Genomic DNA, 20,177 nt, shown 5'->3' with positions numbered 1-20,177 from the left:
AAAATTTAACATTGACCAAACATATAATTTAAATTCTTCTCTTACAATATGAGATTTCAACCCCCTGCTGTTTGTGTTATTTAGTTAGAAATAAGTTAGTTATATTATTTGATCATTTTGCATCAAATCAGTATGGTATTCCTGGATGAATTTATCAGGTATTTAAACAGTGGTATATAAAGATGAGCCACTGAAATTAAATACAATAAATCAAAAAAAATATAATTATTCTGAATTATATGCAATGGAGCAACAATGTTTATGCACATATAGATATGATAATAATCAGAAACATGAATGGTCACTTTTGCTGTATGAGTAGTAAAAGCATGGATGCTATTTATACATTAGACTGCCTTTGATGTTCATCTGCGATTTCCACAGCTTAATTCATAAACATGCTTAGTAAAATCCAATGTTTACAGATAATTTGATTTCACAGTAAGGTTTGGATAAAACTAAAATATTATAAACAAATAAATAACAAAAGGATAACATAAACAGCCTTAAAAAATTAAACAACAATAATAAAAAACATTTGATTACTAAGATTTAAAATTATGTTATTATTCCAGATTTCAAGATGAACCAAAAGTAAGAAATATGAAATACTATAAACTCAGGTTTGCTCAAATCATTTGTTCTATACTGGTAATTATAATTTGTAAAGAATTCTATTTCCTACTTGTTAACTTCCTCTTTCAATTTGTCAGAGAGGTAACGAAAAAAAAAAAAATACAAGATAGAAAAAACCTTTTTGGTTTTGGTAAAAATACAATAAATAATGGGACCATTGAGATTTCTATATATTTGATTATGCTAATTTCTAATTTTCCTTATAAAACATTGAACATTTTGTACAACACAAACAAAGAACATGAAATGTGTTCTGCAGCACAACTAAAACAAGAGTCAATATTTATGACTTCTCAAATACTTGGGTACTTGACACTTTTAAGCCCTTCTGAATTAGCAGATAACATCAAACTTTACGAATGCCAGAAACAGGACTTGATCGGACCAAGTCCAGCAAATATGGCCAAATCAACAACCCTGTTTGGTCAGCAAAAAGATGAACCACATTTGGTTTATCACCACAATGTTGTAATCATCTTCCATTCCTAAAAGTTTGATATTCAGCAGAACTTCATCCAAAAATTGGGGTTGGTGAGTGAAGTTTAAAGTGAACCCTTATATTTAACAATCATAAATATACCCTGTTATATGTTCTATGCTACACATAATATAACTTTTTCTCTCTCGCACTATATATATATATATATATGTATATAACTATTGTACATAGAACTTGCATAATGATATTTTCTGAATAATTCACCTTTTAATGAACATTTCAGAGCATTATTTGAGTTTTCCAATTTACATTTTTATCTTATGCCAAATTCAAGCAATGAATTGCTATTTCGCAAATTCTATCTCAACCAGATTCATTTAATCAGAAAAACTAGGATGGCAATAACTGGTATATCTAGCTAGACATAAAGTTGTTCAATATATTAGGAATATCTGATTTTATATGTGGTATTAACATATGAATATACATTATACTTCTATAGAGACAGGTTCAACATCTGTTTGACCAATCGTACCTTAGTCTCGGAAAAAGCTCACAGCTTACGTTTATATTTGAGAAATTAATCCAGGTGGGTACATAATTATCTGCTTTTGAATGTTAAATGAAGATTCGTCATTTCTTGAGACTCTGTCATATATAGAAACGACACATATTGAAATAGAAAGTGAAGTTCCTAATTTGAGTGAAGGAATTATGCGATTTTTGTACATTTTTAGTACTTTTGAATTGTAGAATCTGAAAGCTATTTACATATATTAAACACCCAAATCAACCCCCCAAAATGACAAATCTGTCCCTTTAATAACAGGAAATCTGAAATAATGCTCTGAATACTATGAAATATTAAAATAAATAAAAATATATACACCGTAATAATAATTATAATCTTAGACAGAATATAGATGAACCTAATTAGCACTTCCTTGTTAATAAATAGATTAACGAGCTAGAAATATTTAAATTAATTGAAGATAAAAGCCAAAATTAAATCAGCCTGGAAATGTCCTTGTATTTATTAGTTAAACATGGAAAATGCAAATTACTAATATAATGAACCCTGAAAATGATATATGATTATAATAATAATTCAAATACTAAATTTAAAATAAATCAGGGAATAATGAAGTCAATTTCATCTAATATAACGAATATTGGTTATACAGTCTAGAAGAAATAACCAATAATATAACCCTGTATAGAGATAGACTAGAAATTAGAGACATCCAACCCTGACCTAACAAATCAACATCCACCTCGCTAGTTTTTAAAGGTTGTTTCTAATTGGTCAATAATTGAGATCGTTGTCTAAATGGCCTTGACATTTGAAAATGCTGGATGGTCCAGTCAAGACATCTGTACATAATAAAATTACACATCATGCCCATACCTAGAAAAAGAGAAAACCAAGCTTCAGGATTTTATGTAAAAAATAATTATACATATCAATTGAATTGACTTGCTGGTTTATATATTTTCATTTACTTGAAAACTACTCTAAAAAATGATGATAAGCAGAATTAATTCAACTTTAAGCACCTAGCTTGACTGGTATTTATCATTTCATTCTAAACAAACTAACAAATATTGTTAACCATTTTTGTATTTCTACTAGTTGATTTTTTAACGTGTTGGGAATTCCATTAAAAAGATGTTGCTATATATGAATAATTTTTATTTACTTACCCTTAAAGTATAGTCCCAACTACCAGTACATAGAGCTGTACCATCAGGTGATACCCCTAAACAACTGACTCTATTCTCATGTCCATATAATATAGATAATCTAGTTCCTTTTAATACGTCCCATAAATTAATAGTATAATCATTATAACCTCCAAATAATAAACGCCCTGTAAAAACAAAGAAATGATGAATAGCAAATCTGTACCATATTGAGTTATGGAAAAGAAAAATAATAAGAGAAATGTTTTAAAAATGTTGTCATATATATATACTTTATAGATTACTGGCTTATTAGAATGCCTTTAAAGCTATCATTTTTCAGGACAACAGGAATAAATTGTTTTTTTGTCAATCATGTCACCATGTGTCAGAGGCTTATTTGAATGTGGCTGCCAAAATTTCAAATCCTTCTTATGGTAAGAAACTGGCAGCATTTCCGAAAGTCAGCTTTCCATGCCTATCACCATGCAACATGAGAGGAATTAGGAAATCAGGTTAGTGAGTAGGCTCTTACTCATTGAGTCACTGTGACTTCTAAAGAAGCAGGCGATAGAGATTAATTTATTGCAAGTTATACAATAAAGTTCATACATACCACTAACAGAGAAATCAACAGAATTACACCCAAATATTATACTTTCTTTTTTATAACAACTAACTTCTCTATCAGCTCGTAGATCAAATAATCTGCACTGTAATATCAATAATCATATTTATATCATATTGTTACCTTAAAATATTGATGGGGTTCTGTGGCATAGTTAGCAAGAGCATCGATTCTTCATGTGGCACCATTTGCTTGTGGAGCAAATTGGGGATGTGTGTTCTAATCTTGTGTGTGAAAGTCAAATGAGCTTGAATAATGACTCATAATTCAATGCAGTAAATGGGTACAGATAATCTGTGAAAGATACTAGTAAGAGGAAAGGATTCTTTGAGAACCTCAGTAAAATATGGTTGATGCTTTCTTTTTATTCGAAACATGATGACAGTACCAAATATATAGCTAGCTTCAAAACTAGTTTTATTGTAAAATGATAAGTGGATTACTTACTGTAGCATCATCTGATCCTGTAGCAAAGGCATCACCACTAGGATAGAATCGTACACTATTTATATCTGAATCATGTCCTTCAAACATCTGTACACAATCACCTGTTCTCATATCCCATACCATAGCTACTTTATCACACCCCTACAATATCATATAACATTGTGTGCAATAAAGCTAAGGAGTAGAATACCATAAAATTGTGTTCTGTTATTTAATGTGATCTCTAAATGCTGTTTAAGTTATGACATAATATAATATCTTACGGTAGATATCAATGATATAAATTTAACTTTCAGACTACTGTACTGGTCCACAAAACATTCATATATACTAGTTCCAGCAGAATACATTGGTGAATTGATACAATTGCAATACAACACACCACCATATACATACTAATATTTTGCATCAAGAGGCATAGCAAAGAGTCATGTATAACATGGCATGTCGTATTGATGCATAATTGGGGATACCCAGTAATGAACACAAATATTCATAGTTTGCAGTTCCATATAGTTGTGGTTTGACTATGGACATGGATGTTCCAGATTTGAAAATATGTATGAATCTTACCCCAGAGACAAATATATTGCCTGTTTCTGTAGGTGATAAATCTATACTCATTACGTCTCCTGCATGACCATGGAAACTCTGTATCAGCTGACCACTTTCAACATCCCACAATGCACAGGTGCTGTCTCCACTTCCTGTTAAAATCTGAAAATAAAAGTTTTACAAACATAATAAATTGTGAAAAATGACATTAAATCTCAGAAATCAAGCCAATGCCAAACACCAACGACATATAATTTAAAATATTACCTGGAAATCTGAGTTAGTAAATGAACAACAAGATAAATAACTGGTATGTGTTGCTACAGCTTTCTTTTTACTTGCTGGATCTTCTTCTAAACTTAATGGATAAACTGTACACTTATTATCTAAACCACTGAAATAATAAAGACAAGTAAATAAACAATAACATTCTCTTCTAAATTCATTAGAGAGCCGTGGTGGATCTGTGAGTAAGATGTTTGCTCGCTAACCTGAAGGTTCTGGGTTCAATCCTGGCATAGGTCCCCCTGTCAGTGATACAGGTCATAGGGACGGACACGGAAAGAGAGCCTAGTTGTTTGGATGGGACAATAAACTGATGGCCCTGTAGACTAATGCCGCTGTGATGACTGCTGATGCAGGTAGGGGGCTATAGAAGTAAAACTCACCCACAAGCTACTATTGTACCAGAAGGACCATATGAACAGGCCATAACCCAGGTGGTTGGCATAGTAACTGCATGTTCCTTAAATAATAAAAGAGGTTTATCATAGATAGATCTCATAAAAAGCCATGCATGAAACATATTACAAGTTGGATACAAATTTAATATATGTCTGTTAATTTATATTACTTTATAGATCTAAGATAATTAAACCAAGGCTTAGATCTGATGAAATATATATATGCAGCTTTGCTAATCAGTAACCTGTCTGTTGCTTTTCAATCTCCAGCACTTGACTAATTAGCTTGATATTCCAGTCTTGATATTTGACCAATTAACCTTAAATCAGTGGTAACTTCTTGTTCTTTAAAGAGGGAGTATGCACAGATTTTAATGGATATATTTTGCAATATCTATATAAAAGACTCATTGTGATTGTAAGCCTCTCATTTATTTCTCTTTTAATGCTTACTAAGCTAAACATATCATGTTATATCATGTCACATTCACTTTAAATCTATTCTTATCATTTCTTGACAAAATATGATACAGACTATAGCTTCAGGATACTGACATTGATAGCTCAGCCTTTTCCAGGTCAATGAAATATGACCCTTGACCTATCAAGATTAGGATGATATAGGGATATGGGTATGAATTAATAATGTATTATAGAAGGTATAAGTATAAACTGATAAGACATAATATACAGCCTCTCCTTGCCTAATAAATCTTTACATCATTAGTTAGACATTTTATAATTCATTTCACTTGTCTCTTTAATTTCATTTCAATTGTGTCTGATTTATTACATAAACCAATTCAACAGCTGACAAGAATAAAGAGATAAAATATAACTTATTCTTGACATACTGGCATATGACATTTTCATCTGATCAGTAGACACTTGTGTTTTATGTGTTATCAATTCAAGTAATATGCAATGCAATTGTATACAATTTTAGGGTATTAAAAAGACTGATTTGGCCCCAGAAAATTATTTTTAACAACAGTGATGTTGAATCAAAAAGAATGATTTTAACATTTTGTTATAAAACATTGAACTATTATATGTAACTTTGAACTTTGAGTTTACAACAAGGAAGGAAAACATTAACTCCTATAACAAATGATAATAAGTCAAACCTTCCGTTTGAATTTTATATCAATGATTTTTATTTGAAATCTATACTATACTTACTTTATTAGTAGTAAATGCATCCCAAACTAACATTTTACCATCCTGAAACACAATAATATTCAAAATTGGTCTAAATAACAGAATGTGGTAACCTGGACAATAAACAACTTAGATTTTTAAAATTTAGTTTCATCACGTCAGATCAGACAAAAGACATATATCAGTTATTTTTTGTTAAAAATTTGTTCTGTAAAACTTGCTACTAACAAGTTGTTAGTCATATGAACAAATGGTTTCAATGATGGAAGTTCCAACTTCCGTTTTGTCAACTTTCAAATTACTGGGTACATTCTTATTTTTCATGGCTCTTCTGCTTTTTGCAAAATATTGGTGCATTAGCTTTGAAGACTTTGAGTAAGCACCTAACTCATAGGACAATTGACTTGAGGTGAAAAGTTACCTGTGAGGAGCTAACTATATGTCTTTTATCAGAAGACCAGTCCATGCATAAGACTTTTCCTTGATGTCCCTTTAATACCCGTCTTGGTTTAATATTAAACTGTGGTAAATTATCTAATCTTTGGGCAACAACACACACTGTAAATTATAGTGATAAATGTCAATTGAGAAAAACACAACAAATGCAAAATACATAGCTTAGTAGCAATAAAGTAATACAAGGTGTGGAAATTGGAAAAAAGGGAGGGGGCCACTGTTAGCTACATGGAAATCAATTTATGCTGTGTTATGCTTTTTGGTACGCCTTTAGCTTGTAGGCCTATCAATTTTAAAAGATTCTTAAATATAGCAGCAAAAAGCTCAAAACTTATTTTTTACTAAACTTATCAATAATGGTCCCTTTAAATCAATGTACAACATTGATATACAATGTTGCCAGTCTACTGTGAAATATCACTGATAATATAATAACAAACAGTGAGTGGGTGGGGCAACATTGTTAAACACAGGAATATTATGTTGCTCAAAATAAACACAGTAATACCGAATATACGCAAAGTTATATTGTGCAGAATACTGAAGGTTATACCGTTATGTTATGGTTTGTCATCCTTCTTATAGAGAAATACACGGATAGAATTAAACAGTTAGGAATAAATCAAGCTAAAACAGTAGGGGCTAGGGGCGTAATTTTTGACTTACTGTCGACATCGTTCAATTTGGCCTTCTCTTCTTCTAGTCTCGATTTCAGAGATTCTGCCTCGCGACTCAGAGATTCGATAGATTCTGGATTATCGGCTCGCAAGGCTTCTGTGGCCGCCATCTTGTGTTGCCAGTAAATGCCCGGATGAAAAGCAGACGGCAGGAACATTATAATTATAGATTATATTAGCTCCTCCTTCTCCCAATTATAATTATTATAATTAACTTTCCCTTTCCTTGAGTATATTTCATCATTCACAATATCTTACAGTATGGGAATGCTTTGCAGATGTTTTCATGCCTACTTATCGGAGGAGCATTGATATGGTCAAGAAGACTATGGTTCCCAATACTAAAGAGAAGATTTTTTTACTTGAAGACTTCATAATTTTAATCGGGTGATTCGAAAATACACTAAAATCAGGAAACACTGTCAAGACCTTTCAAGAAAAATTCCTGCGTCTATTATAGATAAGGACCAGCTAGAAACTTCTAAGAAAAATTGACCCCGAGGTTTCTATTATGTTCAGAGACTAATTGTCACCGATCAGTGAAAATTGCCTAGGTTGAATTGTACTTAAATTTTTAATCCTAAACGTCGGATACAGTCATAGCTACTTGTAAGTCTAAGACCTCAAAAGAATGTAATCATTTCAATTACTATGTCAGTGAGTAGATCTACTGTTATACAGTATGTTAAGCACCAGTTTGATTAGTGGGCCGAGTAGAGTTCTAAAGCCCACATTGTCCCATACGTTTACAATTTTTTTTTTAAAGGAGTAGTATATCCATAATAGTGTTCTTAATTATTCCATCTACTTCTAAATGTCATTTAAAGAGTATATTTCATAATGTTTGCTTGGAAAATATATTCTCTTTGACATTTAATTTGAACATTTTGATCGCATGAATACTCATAAAGAAACGTTCGTACTTTTGTACATGCTTCGAATTTTAGGAATAAACTTCGTCTCAAGTTTAAACACAGAGATGCCTAACGTGGCGCGCTTAGAGCTCTGAAAAGGACGATTTTCGATCTTGAATGGTTATTGGACAAATTTATGTCTTCAAAAGTAAGATTGCCGTTTGGATAGGTGAATGTCGGTTTTCTGATTGTGTTGGCAATTTAACTATTATTGATTCATTGTTGTTTATGATGGGACGCAACTCTTGCTGTCTTAATAAGACTAGCCCACAATAAAGCATTTAAAGACTTTAACAAAAAATTCTATTCTTTTTGATAAACTGGGAAACTCAAATTATGACGATGTAAATACTACTTTTGGGAGCAAATAATCCGAAAAGAACATTGTACATATTACGTAAAGAGATTGTAAGGTTGTTACATTAGCACAATATATCATTGGTTTAAATTATGGCCATTCAAAAATTTTGCAGAAGAGATGACTATTGGTATTTTGTCTGCATTACCTTTATTATATTTTTCTTCTCCCCTCTTTGCTGTTAATTTATATCATCTTACTTTTCTTGAGATCACAGCTCATTCGTCACAGATTTTCGGACAATCAAAAAATTTATATAACTTTTCAAAAGTGAAAAATTCTGCAGTTTAACAATTACTATCGTTCGACTACACGAAGTTCTATACAACGTTTAGAGAATGAACAATTGATTGAAGAGTATCTTCTATAAAAGCTCCAGCACACCTCCACTGCCAATATAAGGTTATGCCCATTTTCCATGCTGACAAATGGTCAGGGTTTCATTTCAAAACATGCATGTTTTGTTTTTAACTTAGCTCGTTAGATTCTAAACTGGTTATTATAAATGTGGTTATGTGTTTATGTCACTTAAACATATCCAAATCGCCCAAACAAAAATTTACGTTACATTAATCTTTTACAAGAATTCGGATTCACATTACAGTGGCATTGATTAATAAAACTCTCTTCAATAAATTCTCGATTTCGTTGCACGACTTCAATTAACAAAAATTAATATCAGATTCAAATAAATGCTTTCTGCTTGGATGAAAATGTGAAGGAAATTTGATGATTATAAGAATTATTAAGCGGTGTACGATAGTCGCGTGGTCTTGATATACTTGTATATTGATTAGAAGGCAGTGTATTTCCAGTCAACAGATTTCTCCAGACTGACCGGGGGAATTTCATCAACTATGAGATTTGTGTTACTACAACTGTTAATTTCTCTTAACATGGATTATTTCTTATTAATCACATATTTCATCAGTTTTATTCCCCAGTTTCACGGTAAGTTTTCTTATCTTTTCTTATTGTAAATAACTCTTTCGTTTTTTTATTATTGGAAAATTGATCAGACAGAGGCGTGTCAATTTTGAAAACTTTTTTGTTGAAAAAACTATGATCGATGAAATAAAGATGATAAATCATGGAGGAAATATAAACTGGAATGGAAGAAACTTATAAATGGACAAAAGATCAACTTATACATAGATATATTTACTATCCTATCTGTAGCTCCCATTCGTGGACCAAGAAAGAAAGACAAAGTTCGTAGATGGTTATGCTTATAATTCTATGAAATACTTTTGATTAAAAAACTAGAGAACTTTCGCTTTTTGACAAATAGAAATCAACTATTAGAGTATTTTCTGTGTGATGATGAAATGTTACCACTCATTCAGAAGTCCTGGAAACCATTTTACTAGTCTTACATTGCTTCTTCAAAAGATATTTGGTACTCAGTTGCATTGTACTATAATCTAAACAGTTTTGATGAAACCACATTGATTTGTCGACAGAAGAAATCTTTACACATGACTACCTAAATATCTGTCATAAAATATAAGCTTTGACACCTGGTGGAGACATGTACCATTATATATATATATATATATATATAAAATTCACCAAAATATTCACACTGGAACAGAAGTCGTCTCTGATATAAGTCAGGTTTGGTTGCGAGATCATAATGGTAACAAATTACCATATTATTTTGTTCCCAGCGTTGTAAACATGAAGGACGTTGTTGTTCCTTATGATGAAAGATTAGTTAATTTATAATGATTTCCTCCTGAGATTAAGTTGGTGGGCATGGAAGAAAATTATCCAAAATTTCAACATCGAGTGCAGTATAGACTTTAACATCATCCTCCTACGTAGGTCGAAACTCAACGTTTTATTAACGAATGATAAGTACCACACCACGTCAAAACTAAGCTCCTGGATTTAAAAACTATGATAGAACATGTTGCAGACACGTTTCAATTTGACATTTTTAATAAGAGACTGTTTCCGGATTTACCAAAAGCTTTTGACACCATGTAGCATTTAACACTAAGGTCTGTTTCGTGAATTATCAATGTAGTTGGGAGAGAATTATTTTGTATTTAATCCTTTCAATACAACGCTGTTTAAATAATCTTACCTTAACCTCTTCTCACTGGTAAGACTTTGAAACTAGTCAGTTCAGTTTGTTCCAACAGAACAAGAAATAGAAGACGAAACAGTTCAACAACTCGATCCTGTTGCATCATATGCTCGTACTCTGTTGCTGGTGATGTTCAATCACCTAGAAAATACGTGCTGTTTGTATGGTCATGGACGCACAAAGTTTAGTTCTATTGATATATTTTAATTGGAATTGCCAGAGTCTAGCCAATTTAAAACCACCGATGAGGCAACGATAACGCCACTATATAATTATAAGACATTGTCCAGACGATTGGCATTTGACAATGCAAAGACTTTGCAGAAGACGAAATATTGATGTTTTTCACTTCAGTTTGTCTCAGAGTAGATTTGTAGAAGTTTTGTTTTGATAGTGTTAAGGGAAAACAAAACTTTTAACTGTTTGGTGCTTTAAAGAATAGTGTTAAGGGAATAATGACGTCTAGTATCACCGAAGCTAGCAGACTTTTGTTACATATATCAATAACACAATATGTCAGAATAAAAACTTTATTAGTCTTTAAAATAGTAACAACAAACCGAAAGAAGAGAAAGCATAGTAATAATTTCAAGCCTTTCACTATCATTCTACAAAATGAAAAAGTTTGTCTGGCCAAATGGAAATAAATCTAACCGAAGTCATTAGAAAGTAATCTGATTTTTTTTTCAGTCGTAGACAACATTAATAGTAATATTCATAGCTGAATTTAAGTTTGTTAGCTGGTTAACCGAATGAATATAAGATTGTCTTTTTCAATGGAAACATCGCTTTTATTACTTGATACAGGTTTGACTATGGTTAGACCGATCATTGACAGTGAGAAAGACCCAAGACAACTGATAGCATGAATCAGAATGTCTATTGCGTGTTGTGGACTTCATCTCTTCTTTACATCAATTTGACTATCGACTGTTCGCTTAATCCATCATCTGTAAGACTTGATCTGACTGCCTTTCATGTTTTCAATAGGATATAACTTCCAGTAATCTTATTTTAACTCAAAATCGATTTTTACTTCTCCATTATCGATTTTTACAGTTCACAAGGGCTAAATTTTGGTAATTCAAATAACTTTATAGACTCACTGACTCGCCAATTCATTTGAGAAAGGTAATTTTCTTGGCAACTTTTAAATTCTTCAGATAACAGTGAACTTTATTAATGAACCCCAGACTTTTCTAGTAACGAAAATAGACGAAGCTATATCCTACGAGAATCCTGGTCAGCTTATTTTTGGACGAAATGTAAGTTCTGTTAGATAGCTTTGAAGGGAAGTATTTTGACTATGGCGGATATACATGATTTAATTAGTTTGGATACAATAAATCCAGATAGTAAATAGTACCATCGTGTCCCTCAAGGTTTGCTCAATTTAAAACATTAAAAAATAACATTTCGTGATAAACTTCTCAAATGTTACAATTCGTTTTGTGAAATGTCATGTTTTGGTTGTAGAGAATGAGAGGAGACAGCACAAGAACTCCAAGAAGAGCTGATGTTGGTTTTTCAAATTTTCTCCAGCCTAACCAAACTCACTTAATTGCAAAAGCACAGCGACAAACCACAATCTCCATGTAAATGAAAACCGTGATTTGAACTGAAAATTCTTTTTACTTGTACAACGTACCAAATGCACCAGTCCAATAATTCTCACAATCAGCATGTGTACAGGATATGACGTCACATATATTCAGATTGATAGACAGACTAATATGTAACCATTAAGATAAATGTGTAATTTGAATGTCTAGGACTTTTTTCTATTAAATAACCTGATCAATCCAAACAACTTGACCTGGTGAAAATTAATACTCTATAAAATGATCAATGTCAAATGTTAACAGGTCGATTGAGAAATTGTGAAGACAGAAAATAATGCGTCGAGACAACCTTTTAAAATTTTTCCAACTCTGTTATTTTGAGCCCTTTTTGTTTTAGTTTTAGTTTACGCGCAGTTTATGCTGATAAATGCATTATTGCCTTTTTTTACTGTAAGATGACTTTAATGAGACGAATTAACAAGAAGGAGTGTTTCTTAAGATGCATTTTGGAGATATATAGGATACTATATTTTGGAATGAAAATGCTGTAGTAAAAATGTGAAAAAATTGTCTGAACGCAAATTAAGGAATCTCTCTTCGATACTATGACAATACCAATACTACTGCATCATTCTTGTCTTGGAAAGCTAAAGTTAACGTCTGTTGCTATTTCCAATATTGATACGATTGATCAAGGACCAGCAACTCAAATAACTCTGTGGTCGCAACGACAGCAATGTAAATGATTACCTTTTGTAAGAAGAGGTAATCCAATAAGGCCAATGAAGTGATTAACATCGGCTATCAATACTGTTGAAAGTAATTCAGCCAGTCTAAGCACGTAAACCTCTATTGCTTTCCACCATCTAAATTCGCCCACAATACAATAGAGGTTTAAGTGGCTACTCCCAAGAGATCAAAATATGCCAAATGGAACCAATTTCTTTATATTTAATCATTTCTTCGCCAGTATTGAATATCTCGTAAACACTCATAATTGTACAGCAGACTAAATCCTTCTGAGACATTCATGTCATTGTTACTGCGTCATTTCGGACTGATATTTCGAGTCACATTGGCTTATCATTCATGTATCTCGAATTGTTGATTATCACACCGAAGGTATTATCTGTCAAATATTCCTTGAAATACAGAAATCGAAAAGGTTAGACTGTCGCAACCCTGGATAAAATTCCCCCGCTTTATGGTTGAGTCTATGTTTATATCAGGATAATTTATTTCCAAAGTACATGTCATAAATAATTAATAAATGAATGTGCATAAAGAAAAATCAGCATTCAATAAACCGCCTGTTATTGTGTGTTATTGATAAGGTTTTTAACAAACGAAACAAATGGTTTGTAAGAAATCTTTGATTTCTAACACCAGTGAAATAAAGTACGTATTCAGTCAGCATATTGTGTATTCGATATTCACTGCACATTTTCAACTCATTTTCTTAATATTGATCTGGAAAGAAAAATTGCCTCTCGTTAAGTGTTTAGCAACAAATTTCATCATTGATTAGGAAGATTGTGTGAGAAAAGATTTGAGGTAATGGGTGTGAGTTGAAGATTGAGGAGAAACTCTAAACAACTGTTGACAATTATACATGATTAGACTAGAGTATTTACTAAACATTTCAACATACATTTACATTCTTTACATTGCAAGGATGAAATACAATTCAGAGTGTCCCTCATTGTACACAGATCATGTTCGTTTGCTTTTGTTCAAAGCAGTAGGATGTTAACCCTGATTTAATAAAGAGATACAAGAATGGCTGTTGAGAATGTAATAAAGCAGACTGAGTATGTTCTGGTTCGTTGTAGATAATTACATTTGTATGTATAGGTGTCAATTAAAAATTCTTCCAAAATTATACAAAGCAGAATTCAGTCCCTTAACTATCATCGTTTCTGTTCACCATCAATCATATATTTGGTTGTATATTGATAACCTGGTTATTTACAAAACAAATCAATTTCGTTCTTTGCAGAATTTTCATTGTGAAACTAACAAGGAAGATGTCTTCCAGGAGTTCAAACTTTGACAGGAGCTTAAAGTGAAGAACTAATAGTGCCAGTATTGCAGGAAAAGTCTAAAGCATTGAGGATATATGTGATTCCGTGACAGTCCTTCTGTACCTTGTCTGGCACCTTAGTTTATCAGTTCTTTATATGTAATTATGTCACTATCAAGGCCATTGTTGTAAATCTTGTACTTGATCAATACCTTTATAGTTCTTTGTGAATCTATCTTTATAGATACAGCTTCAAGACGTCCACCTAGCACCACGCAATATCGTAAGACATACCATCCATTATATTTCAATTTGTTTTTTTGGTTGCATTTCAAGCCAGTTATAGGAACCCGACTGCAGGACCTTTAACTGTTGAAGATGTATGTTGGTGTTTATGAGACTGTGATTTTGTATCGACAGTTTATTTTAGTGTAACAGTTTTTATTAAATAACATTCTATCTTGAGTTTTAACATTGTGAAAATTAATTATTTATAAACTCATGTCTTAGACCTTCTCTCCTAAATCATTTAAAACTCTTGTCGCCATCTTCTTCCCAATGTGTAAATAAATGATAAACTTTGCCATTTATTCGCCATTAGCAATCAGTCCATTAAATGCTCGATTGAAATCGTGGTGATATTTAAAGCATCAGCGAAAATAAACCTTAGGATAAATTTGTCTGGAATAACATCATTGCAATTCACATGGTATAACCAGAATAGTACATAATGATCTGGATTCAGACTAAATGATAAGCATGAATGTCAACGTGGTTTAATTACTTTTGATTGGTGCAAACATCACAGCCTACAAAAAGTCCACTTTACAAATTTACAAAATGGTGAATTGATGATTGTAGCACTCAAACGTCAAATTAGAAAGAAAACTGCTCATTTCCAAATAAATCATGCTATGAACTAAGCTAATACAAAATACAACCTGCAACCCAAGTTGTCATGAAATAAGGCTTTACATGCTATGTTTCTGCTTCGGAGTGAGCCAATTAATAATGTCATTCAGTGCACAATGGGACAAATATGATATCACTGATAGTTCGTGATATTTACTACGAGGATCAACCACGGTACAGCGATGATGGAATCCTTCTAGAGCTGGAGTGATCTACATTCACAGTCATGAGGCTATAGCTTGGCAAAGAAGAATAACATGTCTCAGGAACCTCATATGCCCCTTTGAACCTTATGTTTCCTCCGGAACCTCACGTTTCCCCGAGAACCTAATGTCCTATGTACCAGCATCGTAAGAAAATGTAAATGTTATATGAATAAGAATTCTGTTTGAATTATATCAAATTGTTTTAAAATACATGTAGCTAGAAAAAAAGGGCGTGAAATCGACTTAAAACGGAATTTCACATTATAACTTTTTATAATGTCATAGTCTTCATTAGTCTAATGTAGTGTGATGGTCGCAATGCATATAATATATTAAAAAGTACCTGAAAATATCAATTATACTAAAAGTATCATTGACGATATCAGTATTCTAGATATATTCTAGACAGTTAAGGAGATGAAAGTAGACGGGTGTCTATTAAGTAATATACAGATAGGATCTTCAGAATATTTCATTATTTCTGTACTCTAGACTGAAGCTATTTAAAACTAGTAATTAATTCATAAATATCTCTCTGCAAATCAATTTCTGTCCGTTATAGCTATTATTTAAAGTGCGTCTTAATGGTTAGACTGCTATTTATGCTTTGTCCTGGTGTCCGCCAGTCAGCAATTTTTTTCTATTGTCATATATAATTATGTCTTATACTAACTGAGTACTTGATGTACTATTGATGCGGTTCAGTTGAAAATCCAAAGAACATCAGACCAGTGGCTCGTGATATACTTAATACATTGCATTCGGTACATATGCAGTTTGCCTGCAATTGATAAAATAGGAGTTAATAATAAAGATCAGAACAAGGTGAAATTCATATAAATGTACCTTGTTATTGAAGGTCTTGTGAGAATCTAATTCATATATCCCATGGTAACTGTTGTTATTTAACGATCTAATTAGTGCTATAGGGTTCCACGAGGACTCATTAATAGTGATTAAGAAAGATTATTGCCATCATATTATCGTATACTGTCATTTTACATACTCTTGGTATCATTAATAGCAAATGGAAGCGACGAACAGTTATCATTCATAATATATATATCTAAATTGAAGGCTATCGGGTTATTTAAACCAATTCTTGTGACACATTCTGAATGTGTTGTACCACTTTAATATGCCCACCTACATACAACAGAAAATCGTAAGACTTACCACCCCATTCATTTCAAGCACAATTTACAAAAAATTTAAAAAGAATAATTCAGTCACTTTTAGAAAATCGAAATGTCATTCATGAGATCAAAAATCCAGAAGCAAACCACCGTTTCAAGATTCTTGGTGTTCCCCATTCTCTCAAACCACTTGAGATGTAGGAGGTTAATGAGTCCCGAGAAAATTCACTTTATCAGGTTTACCGGGATTCGAGAGTTGTCATGTAGTAAAGTTAGTATTTCGGGAGAGGATATCCAACTTTCTACGTAGATAGTTGTTTCTACAAGTGATGTATTAAGCACTATTTTAACAAAGAAAATATTTTGTTATTGTAGGTAGTTTGAAATGTAAATATATTATCTTCTATTGCAGGTAAAACTATAGAAGATAAAATACAAATATTACCCTTTGGTAGTCCAATATGGATGTTGGAAAACGAACCTTTCGAAGTAGCATGTGAAATCACTAGATCTGAAGAAACTACATCTCCCATAGTTGATATATCTAAAGATGGTTTTCCAATAGAACATCATACTGGATATACTGTTACAAAAACTGAATCTGTTAAACAGGACAAAATAGTGTTAAGACATACAGTAACTAAAGATTCCACGTCCATTACTGATGAAGGAAGATATTCTTGTCAAGCAGGAAGATTTGATGATTTTAAAATTATAAAAGTTTTCTCAGGTAAGTGTTACTTACATAACCAACATCATCATCATTTTTTATACACTACCCTTCACTGAACATTTGGCTAAATGAAGATCTGTACACAAATGAAGCTATTGACAGTATCAAAGATAACTATATATATTATGTGATAAAATACAATTTGGATTACAGTTTCTGGATTTTAACATTATTTTAGTTTCGTATTCATAGAATTAATAATATTTAATTTTAAATGGTGTCGTTTAGCTTCACTATTTATATCTGGTCACACTAAAAATCTTAATTGCCAGAAAAATAGATATTTTATTTTTATCAGTGTCAGGGGACTAAATGACAGACTATAATCTACTCAAATGTTTTAAAGGTAATTTTAGTTTTTCGCTAAAATTACATTTTCAGGTCTGATGGTAAGTTGGAACTAGATTAAGTTTTAGAACTTCGTGTTACTTTTGACCAGACAGTAATACTAATATCTTTATATAAAAAGTATCTATTGTCTAGTAGCAGTGTTATAATTAAACTGTGAAGGTGAAGTAAGATGAACTACAAGCTCTGTACCCAGGTTTACCATTAACGTAACGCTAAAAAACTTTTTCTAAGGCTTACGATGGTTTGGCAAAATATAACGTTCAAGATCTTTACCTAGGTTTACCATTAATAGTAAGTAACATTTACCTAGGTTTAGCAAATGACTTTTAAAAACCTTTTCTAGGTCTAGCATGGAAGCCACGAAACATAATATTTGGTTTACCATGATTACTATGAGACAAGTGCGGTGCGATGTTTTACGGTGAAAATAATGACAAATGGGCATCAAGAACCTGAGTTTATTATTATCCCATACGAATTGTGTAGCTAATTTTAGAAGTCATTCTAGAAGCTGTCGCCATCAATAGCCTTGTTTTTACAAGGATGTGTTTCAAATTGAAGTCAATAACAAGTTTTAACAAAGCGATCAATGGCTTGATTTTTGACTTCCTGTTTTTCTTTAATTTCTTGTCTACATGACGTGTTGATCAATTACTGAATGTGGCTCTAATTTGGAAACAAACTATTTGGAATCAATGTTGGCTTTTTAGTCTGTGCGGCTACTGTCCCTTTGAAGTGAGGAAACGGGGGTACCCGTAGCTACAGGGGGATGGGGGGGGGGGGCGGACAAGGAGGGCAATGCCGCCCTCTCTTTCCTCTGGATAGATTACTTGCCCCTCCGAATAATCTTGTCTGGCCTCCAATTGGTGTCATTTCCCATGCGCTCTTTTTCTTTCTCGACATCTCTACATATTTTTCTCGAAAGTTTCGCAACGTAAAAAAAAATGGAACAGAGTGATGACTTGAATTGAATATTTTCTAATTAGAACAACTCATCAATGTAATCATTACGTATGCTATTACTATCTTGGTGGTTATTTTTATAGTTTTTTAAGAGACTAAAATTGATGCCTTCTCTTTATAGATATTGTAGAATAAGTTATATATTAGATAGCGTGAATAGAAATCATTATTATATTGTATCTGATTTAAGTTGGAATGATTACCGAGTTACATCTCGCCATCATGTCTGAACTATATGACTTTACAAGTCAATAAGAGTGGAGAAATCTTTATTAATATGATTGTACCAAATAGAATGGAAATTTTATCGAGGTCACCTCCCAGATTTATCGAATAAAATATGCCAACATGCTTTGTCTCCACTGGTAAAATTGCTATTTATTTTGAGGAACTGGTCGAGTATTAATTTCTAGTTTTTTTTCATGAATAAAGATTTGATCTTGTTTTAAAGAATAATTTACCACTTCATACCTGTGCAGCGATCAGGTTTTTTTCATATTGTCATCCCTTTCGGAGAGTCCACATAGCAAAATTTTCTTCGTTTGGTAAAAATATTGTACAAGGCTGTGATGTAATGCGAGATTTATTCCTCTTTAGTGTCGTTACATATGTAATTTAATTAATGTATGGTCATAATTTGCTCTTTTACAATAATGATATTGTATGTTGTGTATATAATGCAAGTTGCTGAGAAAAGTGTGGCAGTAACCGAAGGATATAAAAGGAAAAAAAACTTAAAATGATTGAAATCCAACATGTTTGTTAGCGTTTCACACCACTGGCAATAAATGAAACTATATCTAAAACATCGTCAACTTGTTAAATCTATCCAACAGTGAAATTTGTTTCTCCAGTTTTTCCCACTTAAATTGAAATTACAAGTTATTAACACAAAATGTCAGGATATCAATTAGGATAAAAACCGTTTGGTTGAACTTAAAAATAATTTCTTTCTTGAAACATGTCATTCTCAGTGGTATAGACATTTATAAAAAGATATGACATCGATGCATCCTTTCTTTCAGTCAATTGTAACCAAAATGGGCCATTGTAGAAAGTGACCTGTTAACGATAAAGTTGCAGGTGACTTGGGCTTTCACATCTATTGTTTTGTTCGAAAAAAAAACCCACAGTTTGATTAAAAGTATACGCATAGCATCACTGAATTAACAATTCCGAGACAATCAGACACTTGCATTTCAAAATCTTAGCAGTTAGTTTCATGCAAATTGATTCCAAGAAAATTGATTATATAAATTCTCAAATAGAAATATGACATTTTCATCTATATCTTGCCTTGAGGTCTGAAGATAATTATTCTAGTTTGATATGCAATGGTATAATCTAAATTCATAGAACTCAAATTAAAGGTATCCAGCACGCTACAGGCGATGAATAGGACTTAAAGATGGTGGAATGTTTCTGGAATAATTCTGGAGTACAACGATTTAAAAATCCACAGAGACTTGTTATATTTTAAACATTTATAAAGCGACTAAATTTGTTTGTATAGAGATAATTGAATAATTGTAATGAACACGATTGTTATCAGAACACAA

The 20,177-nt window shown here is 32.1% G+C and overlaps 2 protein-coding genes across 2 annotated transcripts; one reads left to right on the top strand and one right to left on the bottom strand.

Moving 5' to 3' along the window:
• Window positions 1-2,471: 2,471 nt before the first annotated feature.
• LOTGIDRAFT_162493 (hypothetical protein) lies at window positions 2,472-7,475 on the bottom strand (the record flags this gene model as incomplete). The annotated part of the gene is made up of 10 exons (XM_009058476.1): window positions 2,472-2,483; window positions 2,780-2,946; window positions 3,375-3,471; window positions 3,834-3,974; window positions 4,407-4,550; window positions 4,656-4,782; window positions 5,057-5,133; window positions 6,254-6,295; window positions 6,654-6,790; window positions 7,355-7,475. 10 exons carry the CDS (start codon window positions 7,473-7,475, stop codon window positions 2,472-2,474), a joined length of 1,065 nt encoding a protein of 354 aa, XP_009056724.1.
• A 2,058-nt stretch (window positions 7,476-9,533) lies between these two features.
• LOTGIDRAFT_162492 (hypothetical protein) lies at window positions 9,534-18,753 on the top strand (the record flags this gene model as incomplete). The annotated part of the gene is made up of 4 exons (XM_009058475.1): window positions 9,534-9,588; window positions 11,926-11,997; window positions 16,984-17,301; window positions 18,740-18,753. 4 exons carry the CDS (start codon window positions 9,534-9,536, stop codon window positions 18,751-18,753), a joined length of 459 nt encoding a protein of 152 aa, XP_009056723.1.
• Window positions 18,754-20,177: the final 1,424 nt, after the last annotated feature.

Source organism: Lottia gigantea (genome assembly GCF_000327385.1).
Source record: "Lottia gigantea unplaced genomic scaffold LOTGIsca_34, whole genome shotgun sequence".
NCBI lineage: Eukaryota > Metazoa > Mollusca > Gastropoda > Lottiidae > Lottia > Lottia gigantea.
This window is presented reverse-complemented; position numbering and strand designations above follow the sequence as displayed.